The 16,684-nt window shown below is 36.9% G+C and overlaps 1 protein-coding gene across 1 annotated transcript in view; it reads right to left on the bottom strand.

Moving 5' to 3' along the window:
* Positions 1-16,684, bottom strand: part of ABCA13 (ATP binding cassette subfamily A member 13) — a 169,612-nt gene that overhangs the window by 85,021 nt on the left and 67,907 nt on the right. The window contains 8 exon segments of the mRNA XM_033058592.1: positions 4,257-4,274; positions 5,486-5,509; positions 5,899-5,974; positions 10,701-10,931; positions 11,334-11,491; positions 12,223-12,419; positions 14,687-14,905; positions 15,686-15,872. Of these exon segments, the coding sequence (XP_032914483.1) occupies positions 4,257-4,274; positions 5,486-5,509; positions 5,899-5,974; positions 10,701-10,931; positions 11,334-11,491; positions 12,223-12,419; positions 14,687-14,905; positions 15,686-15,872 (1,110 nt within the window).

The raw sequence follows: 16,684 nt of genomic DNA, 5'->3' as shown, positions 1-16,684 counted from the left end.
ATTTTAATGAGCAATTAATTTGATTTTCAAAATACAAATTTCAGAAGAGATTGTTGCTTTGTTCTCTGCTTCTGTATGACTTGCAGAAACTTATAGTCTTTTTTTCAACTGAGCCCCCTTTTGGGAAGAGCTTTACTGACCGTTTTCTTTTCTAGAGCTGAAGATAACAGAAAGTCTGTGAGGAAGGCAGGTAGGGTTAACTTCCTTCATGTCTCTGAAATAAGAAGATAAATGTGAGGACAAGGAGGCTGGGAATATGGATGAGCTTCTTGGCATTGTAAGAGTAGTAAGCTTTACTGGAAAGCAGCTGTATTTCCATTGCTTTCCTAGCAGTCCTTTAACGTCTGGGCCTACCTAAGAGAGAGTCCAAGATGTCCATACTATGGATGAAAAGAAGAAAATAAACAGGCAGCAATCTCAAAGAAAACAACTGGTAGGGAAAATATTTGGATGAGAGAAGAAAGTAGTGGGTAAAAAATGTGAAACACTTGAGGAAGAAGAAATAGACCATTTCCTTTCAGAAGGATAGGAGGAGTTACAGTTATACACAGAGGAAAAAAAATTCATAGCTAAATATTTCAAATGTTTATTAGATCAAGTTGTCAACACATGCAACAAACAGTGTATTTCCTCCAAGAAACTAATTAAAACAACAATAAAATAGCTGAAGGAAAACAGAATGTATCCACAATTTTTAGACCAGCTGCTTTGACCCTTTTTCAGGGCTTTAAGTGGTGAATTTAAGTGGCAGTATTACCTATACTGTTAAACTGCCAGAAGACTGAAACTTATGCTTTATCTTCTTCTTATTGGTAGACAGCAAAAGTTTGAAAATTTTAATACCCAGCGTTCATGTCAGTAGCCACTTCTAAACGGAGAAACTGATGTTTCCTGTCTACAATATTCTTCTCATAAATCAAGTTACATTTTCTGAAGTGGAGTTTTGAAATAATTCCTATGTTCTTTTATTCAAATTTTACAGGACTTGGAGGAAGTGAGCTCCATTTAAAAATTGATGTTAAAATATGACTTCAAGAATATTGTAAAAATCACTGTCAAGTCTTTTTTATTTTTTAGTTACAGTGAACTCAATTTTTTCATATTGGATTAAAAGATCCTGTTTAAGAATAGAAGCAACCACCTGATCACCTACCAAAAGATGTCAAATTCCACTCTGCTGCTCATGTGCAGAGATCAATAGCACCCTTTACCATAGCATATTTTCTGCATAGACCCAAGCCTTGTGTCAAATCCACCAGGAGAAGCAACACACTTGCCTGGTTAGAAGAATTCCAACTGCTTATTAACTATTGCCTGCATTTAGATTACAGCTATTTGCTTACTTTTTGCTTCCTTTATTTCATTTCTCTCCTCTGCCCAAATAAATTTAGAATTATACCTTAACAGACAATATTCTCCATGCTTTAAAATAAAAAATTAGAAAAAAATGAATCCTTAAGCAAACCACTTCCCTATCTTATTTTTTATAAACTACATTAAAGGAGCCCTGCTGGTGCTTTTATAAGGACTTCATTGCCAGCCTCTGATATTAATTCTTTTCTGCTTGCTTTCTGAATTGTCAATTTCTCCCTGAAGTCATTCAAACTTAAAATTGTGTTCTAAAAGGTTGTACTAGTATTGTAGCATCAGTCTCATCAATGTTGAATGGATAGTCAAAATGACCTCTTCATATCATTTTGTACATTAAGCTCAAATATGAGTCACCTCAGCTGTCTTAAAATGCTTCTCCACCAGGATCAGCAGGTAACTCTGTGTTTTCCAGGATGTTACTCCCCATTACACAGACATGCCTAGCATTTGGTTTCTTTAAAAAACCCTTTATTTATAATAGATTCAGCTTTTCAAGCTGATCTAACTCATTCCTTAGGGCTGGTCTTACTTATCACCTTTCAGCAGTCTTTTTTTTTTCCATCAGCGAGGTTATGTTTACTTCAGAGTCACTCATGAAGATAATTAAAAGGCAGAGTTGAAAATCAGCTGAGATTCACAAAAGCCCTTCATTTTGATGTTCCACTATTAGTGACTGCTTTTTTGTCATCTGCAGTTTCTTAGAAAATTAGCTTTTAGATGAGCTTTATGAGTGCTATATATTGCTGATCTCACCAATCCTAACAGGAGTAATGTCACATTTGGCCCCGTATGGTTCAAAATGGCCAACACCAGCTGCTTCAGAGAAAGAGTTAAGCAATGTTAAAAAGTAGTTATGCATCAAACCTGCTTCCACACCCCCACTTTTATGGGCTAACTTATCCAAGAAGTTCAAAGGCATATAAGCTTTAATAACGCTTCTGTTACTATAGCTATTCATATTATACTTTCATTGATAACCTTTGGCTTTTAAAACATATTGCAATACTCTTAGTCTCTGTAACAATGATATGGCAAGAAATTTCAAATGTTATGTCCTATTGCGTGCAAAAATATAAAGAATCTATTTTGAATTTTCTACAGTTTAGTTTCACTATACCTCAGGGATTCCAGCTGTAGTTTACTGCCAGAAGGGACTAGAGCCAAAGTTGGTATCTCCCAGAAATTTCTAAGACAATAAATTCTAAAAACTGAAATAATTTGGCTCTTCAGCAAAACATCTGAGTATCTTAATTCAACAACATTGGTCCCTGAACAAGCCAGTGAGACTGATCACTAGCCTATTACCTGCTTTTGCATATGTTCAGATTGTTTTGCCATTTATCCATGGTTAGCTACTTACCTCTTGGACTTGCTCTTAGCTCTCGTGCATATTTCTGCATGTATACTGCCTGCTGTGGATTGTGATAATTTTATTGGCCTCCATAGAGTTGGTTTCTCCACTTTCTCTAGGCTATTTGGTTTCAATAGTCTTTTCAAGCAGTCATTGCAAGCTCAGTCTAACCATTTTTATTCATGCTTTGCATATATCTAGAAAACAATCACTATCTATTGTCTGTTCCAACAGTGTAGAAATTAATAATGCATGACTGTATTATAATGTATGCATGTACTGTATCTGCATACACAGTCATCCCTGACTTAAAAACAAAATTTTTACTATTGTCCCAAGAAGGTGAGATTTAATCTAATGTTTTCTCATCAGAATAAAACTAAAAATTTTGAGAAAACCATCCACAAAGGAAACAGATATTACAGTGTGGTTGGCATCTTTAAAATTGCCAATTTTAAAGCTGTTACAATTAATTTAATTAATAGACTGCTACTTACCTCTAGCATTTGCATTTATAAATGTTCAAATAATTCTGAGTTTATTTTACATTATTTTTGTTGCTGACTTTAAGCAGCAGCCAAGTGCCAGTTGCTCGCCCATACTCCCCCTCCTCCAGCAGGATGGGGAAGAGAATAAGAAAAAAGAAAGTGAGAAAAATTTTGGGTGAGGATACAGGCAGTGTAAGGGATAAAGGAAAAAGAAAGAAAAATAAACTCAAAGCACAAAACCAAACCAACCAAAACTAAAAAAATATCCAACCCAGAAAATGCAAAGGTAACCACTCACCAGCTCTCACAAATGGACATGCTCAGCCACTGGTAGTAGCAGCTAGGTCCTCAAAAAAGATTTTATTGCCAAGCATGTGACACTGAATAACTCTCTAGTGAATTTAGCTCATCTGTCCAGGTTGTGTGCCCTCACACCCTCTTTCTCATCTTCAGCTTACTCAGCATGAAAACGGGAAAAGAGAGAGCCTTGACACCACAAATATTATCCAGTGATAGCTGAAACACTGATGTGTCCAAAACACAGCACCATAGAGGCTGTTGTGAAGAAATTTAACTCAATTCCCATCAGACACAGTACACTAAGATGTTAAACATGACTTCAGTGAGATGCTGTCATACTTTGCTGAAATAATGTCTCTTGCGTGTTTTTGGCACTGGTTGTCAACCTAAATTTCTACGGTTTCATGTAAGACACATACACACCTCTCTGCCATGCCTCCTAGTCTAGGAGACATTAGACATCATTTTGGTTTCTGCACAATCCTGACATCTCAAGGGCTCAGCAGCAGTAAAGGATAGCCAACATTCCTGCTTTAGCTTAGATCTGTGCTTTGTGAAAGTACTTTAGTCCAAATTCTTTTACAAATCAAATAGCAGCATCCTGTGATCTCCTCAATAATCCCAGCTGCTTGCTCTAGGGGTTTTGAAAATTCATTTGGCTACTTTGACAACAGAAAGTTTGACTGCCTTTGAACCTGTTTTCAAAGACAAAGTCAAGCTATTGCCCATGGAGTATTCTGGTTAACTTTGACAATGATGGATACCTTTCATGACCATTCCCAGACCTCTTATGCCTACACTTCACAACTGTCCTTAATGATGAATGACAGTCATCTGCAATGAATGACAATTTTCCAATGTTCTCATCCCCAAAGAAATGGCATTATCATCACATATTTTTGCTAGAATTTATCAGGCCGAAAAAATAGAGTCTCTGATTACTCAATTCTTTATTAATGTAATAACTTGAACAAATACTACTTTATATATTTGGAGATGCGGATGGGAAAGTATATCAAGTTCTTAGGTAGGATATACTGTCTTCATTATGTTAGGAACTGTAAATCTTACTCTTTAATGAAAATGCAGTGTGGAGAAGACAGATTGTTATGATTTGAAACTAGTTCAAATGTCCTAGCTGAGTCTTGAACAAATAAATCGACTGTTATAAAATAAAGGATATTCAAAACTGTGTTTTGAATAGAAGTCTCATTCTCACCACTGACAGAAGTGGCAATTCTATTTGCTTAGTGACGTTGTTTTCGTTTTGTATACTAACATCTTCACTGGTTCAAGAGGGACCGGAATAGCCCAGCAAACTGACCCTCTGGAAAAAGTCATCTATTCAAGCTTGCATTTTGTGAGAAAAGGTTTCACCTTAGGCCACCATTATGGGCAATGGTTACTTATTGCTAGGTGATACAATTGAATTTATCTTAACAAATAAAGAAGGTTTGGCTGAAAATTGTTATTTCTGTTACAGTAACATTAAAGGTGTGCAGATCAGGACTTCCCTGTGCCTGAACTTAAAAGAAACAAAATGGAAAGTACTGTACATAGGACAGAATGCTTGACATCTAACCAAAGAAAACTATAATCTAAATGTCAATCTTCAAATAGAAAGAAACACGATAAGGACAGAAGCATAAAAATCCCAGAGTCAATGTGAGAATATTCACTAGCTTGGTGGGCACTGACATTAGACAACTTGAGTCTTGGATCTTGTAATGGCATCAACTTATGATTATTAGTGATTCTTCTTTAAAAAATAACTTTCAAAAGAGAAAAACCTTCCTGAGTTTTGAGAAGTGTTCACAAGGATCTCCTCCCAGGCTTGCAGGGCAGAAAAAGAGAAAGTATGAAGGGTTTTACTTTAAAACAAGATGTAAGGAACCCGAAATAACATGCCATTTAAGAAGATAAATGATCTCCCACTACAAGGGAAACCAACTTCTCTTTTTCTTTTGAATTGTACATGGATGAACAGGAATTTATTTTTCTAATAGCTTAAATATTTTATATCTGTGGTATATGTCTGCAGTATTTATCCATTTTTAGTATGAGACAAAGAGGATAATTAATTTCCAGGGACTGGTATGAAGAGGTAAGCCAATGCCCCTGCAGTGAGAGAATGCTCATGTGCATATGTACAGTAAAGGGTGGGAAGATGACTGTGAAGTGATAGAGATAAACCACATATAAAAAGCTACTTAACAAAGTCAGACACAAAAAAGGAATAACCAGATGGTAGCAAGCTGTATTCTCCTTTTGCTTGTGCATTCCTCAACTTTGGGAACTTCATGCATGCTTACATTTGCGTTTTTGATCTGTATAAATCTAGTTGCTTCAGAAGGCACATCATTTTTTACTTACAGACTGATTCAGCACCATTTCTATGGTCCAGGTGTGCTGCCTGTGGAACATAGGGCTTCTTCTCTGAGTCCTGCAGCAGCTTCAGAAAAACCTTCCATGAAAGTAGAAAAAAGTAATTTATAAATTTTTTATCTTGCTGGAATATGACTATAAAATTAGTCAAGCTCTCCAGTGAAAATCTTGGGTAGAAGGGGAATGAAATAAATGTCAATGGATGCAAAACACCTGTAAGAAGGGAATTAAAATTATAAAAACCCAGCAGAATTCACCAACTTCATAATAATGAGGTTTAAATGGTCTGTTTAAATGGTCTATACACTTTGCCAAACAGATTTCTGTCCAACCTACTATTTCTTGCTTAAACCTGTTTCACAATTCTGTCCACACAAAGCCCCTGAATTTCATAGACATGTGTTCCATTTATCTGTACCTCAACCTTGCAAAAGTTTGGAATGGCCTTCATGGTGAGCCTTTTTCACACACTCCTTGTAAGCTCAAACTAAAAATACAACTAGCATTTTCTTATCTTAACCTGAACTGCAATTTAAACAGTGATCTAAGAACCTCAGATAAAAAGAAAGATAAGAAAAATTAACAGAAAATGCAGGTACTATGAGCATCTCAAAGAGAAAAAGAAGATCTAAATTTTGTTTTGTCTTGATGAAAGTTTTCTTTTGCTCTTTCCTCCCTGTTTGGCTTGAGCTGCAAGACAGATTATACTCACAGTGCAACTTTCAGAAATCATTAAGAAACCATTTATTTCTTCCCACAAAAGAACCTGATATCAGCTATAACAAAAAATTCCTTGTTTCCAAGGAGCTCGTATAATAGACAATAAAAACCAGTCAATGTGAAGTACTTTATAGCTCTCGAAAGATATTTCTTGACTTTTTAAGGTCTGACTGTTACAAAAACCATATTTTGCTTAGTCAATATAATTGCCATTTAACAGTGGTTATTGATTGCATTTGTTACCTGCCAGTTTTCAAGGAACAACTTTGGCCATTAACAGCTGCAAGGTCAGGAATTTCTGGCTTGATATTTCTGTATTAGACCCTGGAGGCGGATCCTGGTGGTTTAAAACCACATTCTAATTGGTTTTCTTGGACCTGCTTCGCAATGGCTTTGAACACCGATTTTGTCAAGTAAACCAAACTAAACTGTAAAAACAGAATCATAGAATCACTGAATTTCCTGGGTTTGAAGGGGCCTTTAAGATCATCAAGTTTCAACCCCTCTGCCGTGGACACCTTCCACTGGACCAGATTTCTCAGAATTCCATGCACCCTAGTCTTGAACACTGCCAAGGATGGGACATCCACAGCTTCTCTGGACAACTCAATCCAGTGCCTCACCACCCACACAATACAGAATTTCTTCCTAATGTCTAATTTAAACCTACTCCCCCTTGTCCTGTCACTGCATGCTCCTGTAAAAAGTCCCTCTCTGTCTCATAGGCTCTCTTCAGGTACTAGAAGGCCACAATTACATCACCTCAAAGACTTCTCATCTTCCAGCTGAACAATCCTAACTCTCTCAGCATCTCCTCACAGGAGTGGTTCTCCATCTCTCTATTCTCCATGGTGGCCTCCTCTGGGCTCCTTGCAACATGTGCTGGGGCCCCCAGAGCTGGATGCAGCACTGCAGGTGAGGTCTCACCAGAGCAGAGCAGAGAGGTAGAATCCTCTCCTCACTCTGCTTTGGATGCAGCCGAGGACATGTTTGGCTTTCTGGGCTGTGAGTGCCCATGGCTGGGTCATGTCCAGCCTCTCCTCCCCCAATACCCCCAGGTCCTTCTGGGCAGGGCTGCTCTGGATCTGCTCATCCCCCAGCCTATGCTGGTACTTGAGATTACCCTGACCCAGGTGCATCACATCAAACATGGTCTTGTTAAACCTCATGAGATTCCCATGGACCCAATTCTTGATCTTGTCTAGCTTCCTCCAGATGGCCTCCTGTCCTTCAGGTGTGTCAACCACTTGGTGGAACCTCAAAGTAACTACACTTCTGTGGCTACGACAATGCCTACACTACAAAATGTTGCTGCATATGTTTACTTCAGTGTCAAAATAGCTGCAGACATATTTTCTCATTTAATCTCAAAGTCACTGCAGAGAGGATGTAGCTATACCTTGAAAAAAAAAAAAAAGAAACAAACAGACCAAATGCCTTTCTAATACATTCTATGTCTGTTGTATGGTTCATTGAAACGTACTCTGATAGAGCTATAGAGGCAGAAGGCCACCTGCATTTCCCAGCCCTCCCCATGGCATGCAGTTTTCAAACTTCCTCTTAAGAATGGGTATCATTAGGGGATATATTGTACAGAACATGTGATAATTTACCTGATGTTGCACCAGGTATTGTGGACAGAAGTGGTATTAGTCTATCAATGTTTTTAACAGAGTGAGTACCCTCCGAAACACACAGGTAGGGAAAAACTGGGATTAGGCACCATTGCAAAGAGACAGTATTTTCTTGCTACTTCTAAATGAAGGTGTATTCTAGGCTTCAGCAGAGCATCCTTTCTCCACATGCCTTAGCATTTCCTGCTTGCTCGGTAAGTCAGAGTGCAGTGTTACTGACAGCAAGCTTGTGGGTTCAATTCCCATGTAGGCCATTCACTTCAGTCCTGGACTTGATGACCCTTTTGGGTCCCTTCCAAATTAGAACATTCTGTGAAATTCTGTTTAATTTCTGTTTTGACTAGCAAGTCTATATCTGACCAAGGACTCATCTGTGTCAAGGACAAAAAAGTGCTTTTTGTCTTTGAGGAAACAAGTCTGGCCAAATGACAATACTACAGTGAAATAAATTAATGTGATTGTTCCATCATCAGAATATGTTGGAGCACACTTCATCTCTCTAGAAGATGCACATCATTTCAAGGAGGTATATGGCTTTCCCTGAAAAGTTTTGATGCAAACTCTCAGATCATTTCAAGGAAAATAATTTAAAAGTAGTATACTCAATTAACAAATTTTGACACATCTTATTTTGAAAAGATGTTACAGTCATTTTGTTCTCTCCTCAAAGAAAAGCAAGAAAGCAAGAAGCTTTGAAATCTCCAGAGTTGCCAGAAAGCGAAACAGCATCCTCCAGAGAACTCTTAGTATATGCTTAATTTAATTAACTACGCTTCTCTTCTCCTTTTGATTTTACCAACACTTTTGATTACAAGTATTATAAAATTCAAACCTAAACTTGAGCAAATATAATATTAGTGAGATTTAAAGGTGTCAGAAACTGATTTTTTAGAACTTTGAGATTCCTTTTAAATATTAATGGAAATCCATTTTCCCTCAGTTAATACCATTTTTAGAGAGTGTGAATGTCCCTCAGAATGAAAAAGAATAATGGTGAGTGTATAAAAAAGGATGAAAAAAAAATTATAGCACATTTCTTCCTTTAAGGTCAGGATTCTTTGTTTCCAGATTGAATGGCTTGAATAGATTAAATAGTGCTATTATGTGCTATCTTTTTAGTTCCCAATCCAAAGAGGTTTTTGATAAGAAAATAGAGAATTGAGGTTGTAACAACAACTAATGATGAGATGCAGAGATAACAGAAATCAGCCCAAATTAATGCATGAAATCTTCAAGCCGAAGAATGATACATTAATATCTAATACCACATTTAAAGATGTTTTTAAACTTCCCCTTCACAAAACAACTGAAAGCAAGCTCTCAACTGAGTCATAGATTCAGCTCACTGAGGAATCTTCCATGACAACTTCACATTTACTTTATACATGTCAGTTCTGGAAAGTTCTGTGTTATCCCATGGGGATGTAAATCTAAAGTATTCTCAATATGTACACTATCTCCAAAACTATAATGTTTGGCAGTGAAAAATATTATTCCTGATACAATGTTAATCATCTTATATGAGAAAATAGAAACTTTTCAATGAATTTTTTACTTGCCTCAGAATTGTATTGCAGGAATGCAATTTACTTCATAACATTAAATAAAAAGTTTATTAAATTTGTAAGCTATGCATGATAGGAGACATTAGTCTCCTGTCATCACTTGAAGTGAAAAAAAATTATTTCTAAAGGATCTATAGTATAGTACTTGGATAGAGGTGGTTTAGGGAATCTTGTTATTTAGAAATTATAGGTGGGGTAAAAAGAGTCCAAGGGAAATAACTTCTTGCTGACATGCATATTTACACATAGCTAAATTCAGAATTATTAAGATACATAACAGAGTTTCTTCCTCTGACCTATTTAGTATATACACATACATATATGCACATACGTGTGTGTATATGTTCATGTATAGATATATCAAAGACTCTCTCGGTATACACAGAAAATATTCTTTAGATATTTCATCACAGTTTGGCCAAGTCCTAAGCTTCAAAACTAGTAAGTTGGAAATTATTCTTAGCAAATTTTTTTCAGTCCAAAGAGCCACCTGATCTGAACCACCAGACTTGAAAGTCCAAAGCTTGTTCCAATGCTACGGGTTTAGGGCAACACTGCTTCTCATAAAGTCAATGATGCATTACATTTCCCTTAAGTTAATGTAGAAACAAACAATTAAGGGTTACACGGTTCATCAATCTTCACATTAGATTCTTGAAATAAAAAAATATGTCAGAGTAGACTTGTTGCTGAAATTAACAGCAGAGCAAAACTATGGAGTATATATTTTACCTGAATTGGGAGGTTTGTTTACTTGCTTTTCTTTTGATTTTTTGGGGGGTTTTTTTATTGAGACATGCTTCTCACAAGAAATTGTGCAATATAAAAGATACAATCAAGATTCTCTAACCAAGAAAATGTCATTACACAGAAAAATTACAAGTACCTCTTCCAAAGTTGTGTCAGAAATGCCATAGCCAGTCACATGTAGATGCTGAAGGCTTTGATCCAAAGCTTGAAAAAGACCTTTAAAAGAGGTCTTATCTGCCCTTTCTGGGATCATATAGGTCAGCTCAGTCCCACTGTTCTCTTTTAAGAAGGCTTCTGGAATGTGAGTCTGTACCAGAGATGTGACCTGAACAATGTGCTTAGGGTCCTGGATTTCAAACACAGAGGGCTATGAAGAAAGATAGAAAATAATGCAGAAAAAATGAAATATTACCAGAAGAATTTGTATTAATATCAGAATTAATGCAGGAAAAATTCCACTGATGAAGCTACATCGCAACTGGGATACAGACACTACTTCCCAGGAAATAAAGGACAGTGAGACAGTGATTTCTGAGATTTCAGTTAAATACTGATATTCACCATTTTCAAAAATGACATTGTGTTCATCTAAATAGTGATAATAATACCACCCACCCAAAACAACAAAGGAAGCAGATAAAAACAAGTTTTGCTGCTTCTCTAATAATCTATGTTGCACAGTACTTCCTGGCAGGAACATACATGTCCCCTAAAATACACCTAGCAGGCACTCTCCAGTTCAGTACAGTACAGTACATTTTTAACATACCTTTTTGATGAGTGTCAGACTGTGTCCCTGGCCATATGTCTCCCTCAGATAAGAGGGAGAGCCACAGCACCTCAGCTGGCCACGCTGCAGGATGGCGATGCGATCACTGAGCACCTCGGCCTCATCGAGGTGGTGAGTGGTAAAGATCAGTGTGCAACCTGCGTGACAAAGATTGGCACATGCCTACAAAACCTGGTTTCTAGAGAAACCCCTCACCACGGTGCTTTAGACTTAAGGAAATAAGTTTTCTGGACTCTTAAAAATCTTAAATACAGGACACAAACAAAATCTGCTGTCAGAATTGCAAACTGAGTTAGATTCAGTTCTAAATTTGCTTTGCCCTGTTTTATACATAGCAAACAGCATTAAGGCTTTAGAACCTCCAGCTGTTTTAAAAGCTTAATAAATTCCTTAAAACAATGTAACAACAACGTCCCTTTCAACAGATCAGTCAGTCTGAGTTATTACAGCTAATTTAACGCTCAGTAGCTGAAGAGTTTGCTTCCCACAATCAATTTTTAGAATTAGTGTAGCAGACTGAGTTTCATTACAAGTATGTACCATCTGTATACAGGTATATGCAAAATGGGAAATGGAAACCAGAAAGTAATTTTGAGAAGCTAAAGGAAAGGGAGAAACTTCAGGACAGGACTTAGAATTAAGCTTAATCTTTTTTAGATTGGGTGTCCTTCTGTACAACAGCAGATAATTCTTGTAATGCCATTTGATTTGTCTGAAAGTTATCAAGTTCAACTTAATGTTTCCTCAGAAATTAGTGTCTTTAGTTTCTGATAATATTTCGGTTATACTTTGACTATCCAATTTAAGTTTATTGAAAAATTATCCAGAAAGGAAAATAAGATGCAAATTATGTGCATAAACTTTGTACCAGCTTTGTACTTCAGAAGAACGTCCCAGATACTACGGCGAGAACATGGATCTACTCCACTGGTGGGCTCATCCAGAACAACTGTCTTTGAGTTTCCAATAAAGGAGATGGCAATTGACAGCCTCCTTTTCATTCCCCCAGAAAGGGCTCCAACAGGTTTGTACTGATGTTGGGATAAACCCACATCTTCCAGAGCTCTGAAACAGAAGTACAGAAACAGGGCAAATTTTTATAATGTTTTTCTAGTCACATCCCATCCACTCCGAGAACAACTACTGAAAAGTTATTGTAAATGGAAAGTCTCTACCTCTGTCTGATTATATAGGTTGGTATAAAAAACAAACAGGAAAAAAATATCTCTACCTACAAAGCATAAATGCTTATCATTATCAAATGCACAAGTTCTAAACAAGTATTGCAAAGAAAAATTTCGAATTAAAGCAAGTAAAATAAATATTATTTTGTCCCACAACTGCAGCAAACTCCAGATTAAAGCCCCTTTAAACAATGATAAAGACTGCTAGTTTCATAACTCAAGCAATGCTTCAGGTTTTGCAAACTATTTATAGAAAACTAGAGATGCCTGAGAATTTAGAAAATGTGTAGTCATTTGAAGTACGTACATAAGGTAATACTAACTTTTCTTTTTTTTTTTTTTCCAGAAAACATGTGATTGTGAAATAAACTGATTAGTGATCCCTGGGTAGAATAATACTATCTAATCAAATCTAATCTTATTCCTGTGCTAAAGATTGGGATATATCTTACAAATGTTTCTAATTCAGCTCTTGCCCTCTGATGCTGATCTTGCATCTAAGCATGGTATGGAAACATTATTAATAAAGGCAATATTATAAGACCTTTAATTTATTTTTCATCACACTGAGCATTCAGTCACTGACCTAAGAGCTTTCAGGTGCCATCAGCTAGCAAGCAAGACATAGAAGGCTCAACAGTCCTAAGTAAAACTCCTGAACATTTTGGTGAATATGCAGTTTGCAAGCCACACCATTTACCCTGAGAGAATTTTCCATTTTTAAGAAAACACATTTCAGAAGCTGTTCTATAGATATATAGTGAGGAAAATTATTCTTAATCTCCTTAGAAGCTCACTTTTTTTTTTTTGTTAATAAAAAGCTTTTGTTTGCTTTTTTTCTTGCTTTTCTAATTCCTCTGAAGCCCTTTAAAGCATTTGTTGCCATTAAAAATATTTTTTCTTAGTAGCAAGGCCTGCAGAGTTCTGAGTGTTCTCATGTGCCATTAGTTTGACAGACTGCTGCTAGAATTGCAATTCAGCAGTCTAAGTACCATAAGGTACAGAACATTATTTTGCATCAATTTTAAACCATTTGATAAGTTGGTTTTGTCTCTGTAGTTCTTGAGAATTCTTCCTGTTGTTTCTGGGCAGAACATAGTGTCCCACACCTGAGCTTGTTCAGATCAAAATTTAAAAGTAACAGGATTTCATGATAGCTGCCAAAAAGGAAGGCCACTTTGACACAAATGCCTCTGCATATGCCTGATTGTACACTTAAGGAGAAGTCCCATCAACTAGACATTTGTTTCCATTGAAGCTTGGAAGTGCCCAGCTCTCCTCAGAGCCTAGCATGAATCAGAAGGTAAACAGAAACTGTTTATACTGCCACACTCTTTGAAAAGCATGGCTTTTATTCCTGAAGTAGAAAATGCAGTTTTCTATTGATGAACCAGATATCAGTTTGTACAGTTTACTAGTTAGTTTAATACACACTAGGCAAAAATAAGATTTGGTTCTATATCAAAGAAGTATCAGCACAAAAACACTAGCAAACATTTTTAGACAAGTGGCAAATCCTCCAAGTTCATGTCAGAGTTCGTACTTGTTTTTCCTATTGGATTTTTCATTTTTTAAACCTCTTTATTTATTTAAAATATTTCAAGGTTGGATTTGTCATAGGAAAATAAGGTGGCCTATTTAAAAAGGTTGTAACAAGCACTGCATTTACCTGTTTTTTCTGGTTTTCTAACCTTCCTTCTGCTGCAGGTGAGGGAATACAGAATAATAAATATATTAAGTCATTGTTGATTTATCTAAAAACTCAGGACAAGCACAGTAGTTTTCTTTCTATCTGCTTCTCCAGCAAGGATAGAGGTAAAGCAGACAGCATGAGGCAGAACCCCTGCAATTTCCACAGAGCTAGCCATCTCCACTCCAGTCAAAACATCATTATTTCATGGTTCTGTATACCAGGTTTTAAACATTGACAGTTCCCATTACAAATATATTCAAGTAAGAGCTAGAAACTAGGAACTCTATTTTCAAGTCATGATTTCAGAACACAAAACGTGATAAAAGCTCACAAAACTCTGCAGTTTCCATTGTTTCTTGTCGCAAGTTTTGCATTTTCTCTTTTTCATTTGGGTGGCTTGTAACAGTCGTTATCAATTTACTTGACACATTTCAAGAAATTGAAGGAAAACCTACCCTATGACTTGCTCATTCAAGTGTTCTTTTGTCCACCCGGGCGCCTTCACTGCCCCGTAGAGCAGGAGGTGCTCTCGCACCGTCAGCGTGTTGAACAGGACATCGTACTGGGGACAAACACCCAGTTCTGTCCTGATGGCAGCCAGCTCTGTCCGTATGTCCTTCCCATCAACAATGATGGTACCAGAGCTCGGTGGATACAGACCAGTCAGCAGGGATCTAAGAAAAGAAAAAAAAAAAATCAGCAAGATAATGTGCAATTAGCTCATTGCTGAGGCATGTTCTAACAACCTTAGAGCAACATCAATTCAGATGAGTATAGTTATAGAAACATCACTAATGGTTTGGGGCTGGGTTTAGATATTTTTTGCTTTTGGTGGCTTTTTTTGTTCATTTGTTTTAGTTTGGGGTTTTTTTTGTTTGTTTTTCTTTTCTTCCCTACCAAATCTAACAGATAATTTTTTTGTTTTTCGCATGGGTATTCTGTGAGGAGTATTTCCCATTTAGGTCCCATCCTGCATCTCTGGCTTGATAAAAGCTGATTATAGCTAACAGAAGGGTAGAAACAAACTTCTTAGTTGAGACATTGGTATACGTCGTTTTTCATTTCATTACTTTCACTTCTGGCCAACTGCCAAGAAAGAAGTCCCCTGCAATCTCTGGGGATAAAAACTCCACACTCTCCATGTGATGAGTACATATAGGTTGCCAGAAGAACACTCCTTCAAGATGTGTTCAACTCCACAACCAGACATGCCCAGGTCCTGCTTAAGCTGTTCCTGGGATATCACAACATGGTTTAAGTGGCACAGAGGACTCAGTTCTCTACTCACTACATTCCTTTTGTCATAGATATACAACCTTCACTCTCCATGTGCTTTGGAGAATTCATAAAATATTTATTTTGGGGGGGGATAAGGCAGAGCAAATAGAATGTTAAATTGAAAAAGCATAGCAGAGATCAGAGGGGACAGTAACAGCAGTAAAAGTCAGACTTACATAACTGTTGTCTTTCCAGCTCCATTAGGTCCCAAGAGCGCTGTTATCTGACCCTTATGGAAAGTGAGGTTGAGGTCTTTAACAGCAGCCTTCTGACCATCCACGTGCTCTTTGGTGAGGGACAGCAGCACGACACCAATGGTGGCTCCTTCAGTGCAAGGAACTTTCCAGCTCTGAGGTGCTGGCTCTGCATGGGGAAGAGTAGCAGAAGAAGCAGGTTGCTGAATCTAAATGAGTATGTGTGTATGAAAGGAATACCAAAATAACTTAATTTCTACTACCATTTATGAAAGCCTAGAACAGACATTTGTTATCTGAACTGACACAAACTACACTGAAAAGAAATGTTTATTTATTTTGCTAGGAATTTGACCCATTTACAGTTTTAAAAAGCGACCTATAAGAGTTATGCCAAGTTACCTGCATGTCTACATGTCTTAATAAAGTCATAAAATAGTTGCTATATTTTATTTCAAGTAAAAAATACTTATAATAACATTACTTCAATCATTTTTTATGCCCATAAGCATTAGAAAATTCTGACTGTATAAGCCACTTCACATATGTCATCCACTTTCAGGTACACAACATTGACATAACATTCACAGGCACAGGAAGATAATCTTCTCAATTCCCCTCAGTCAACTAAGCAAAGCAGATCTCTGAAATTATTCAGAGCAGCAGCCTGGTCTAAGCATAATTCAAGGTGCTCAAGGCAAGCAGATATCCAACAGTCTTCTAACTGAGAGGTTAACATCCACAGGAAACTCAGATGGTATATGACACCAATGAAGTTGCCTTTCTTTCCATGTCAGGTTTGCACTACTTTCCAAACATGAGCACAATCAGCAACCCCATTACATTATTCATGTTTAATATTTTATTGATTCATTACTACTTAGACATCTGGTAGTGAGTTAGTTTAGTTTCTTTTTAAGCAAAAGCAAGCCAGATTGGAATGTTAGGCCAAAGAAACAAACTTTTATGCCTGAGAATTTT

This window comes from Catharus ustulatus, chromosome 1 (assembly GCF_009819885.2).
Source record: "Catharus ustulatus isolate bCatUst1 chromosome 1, bCatUst1.pri.v2, whole genome shotgun sequence".
NCBI lineage: Eukaryota > Metazoa > Chordata > Aves > Passeriformes > Turdidae > Catharus > Catharus ustulatus.
This window is presented reverse-complemented; position numbering and strand designations above follow the sequence as displayed.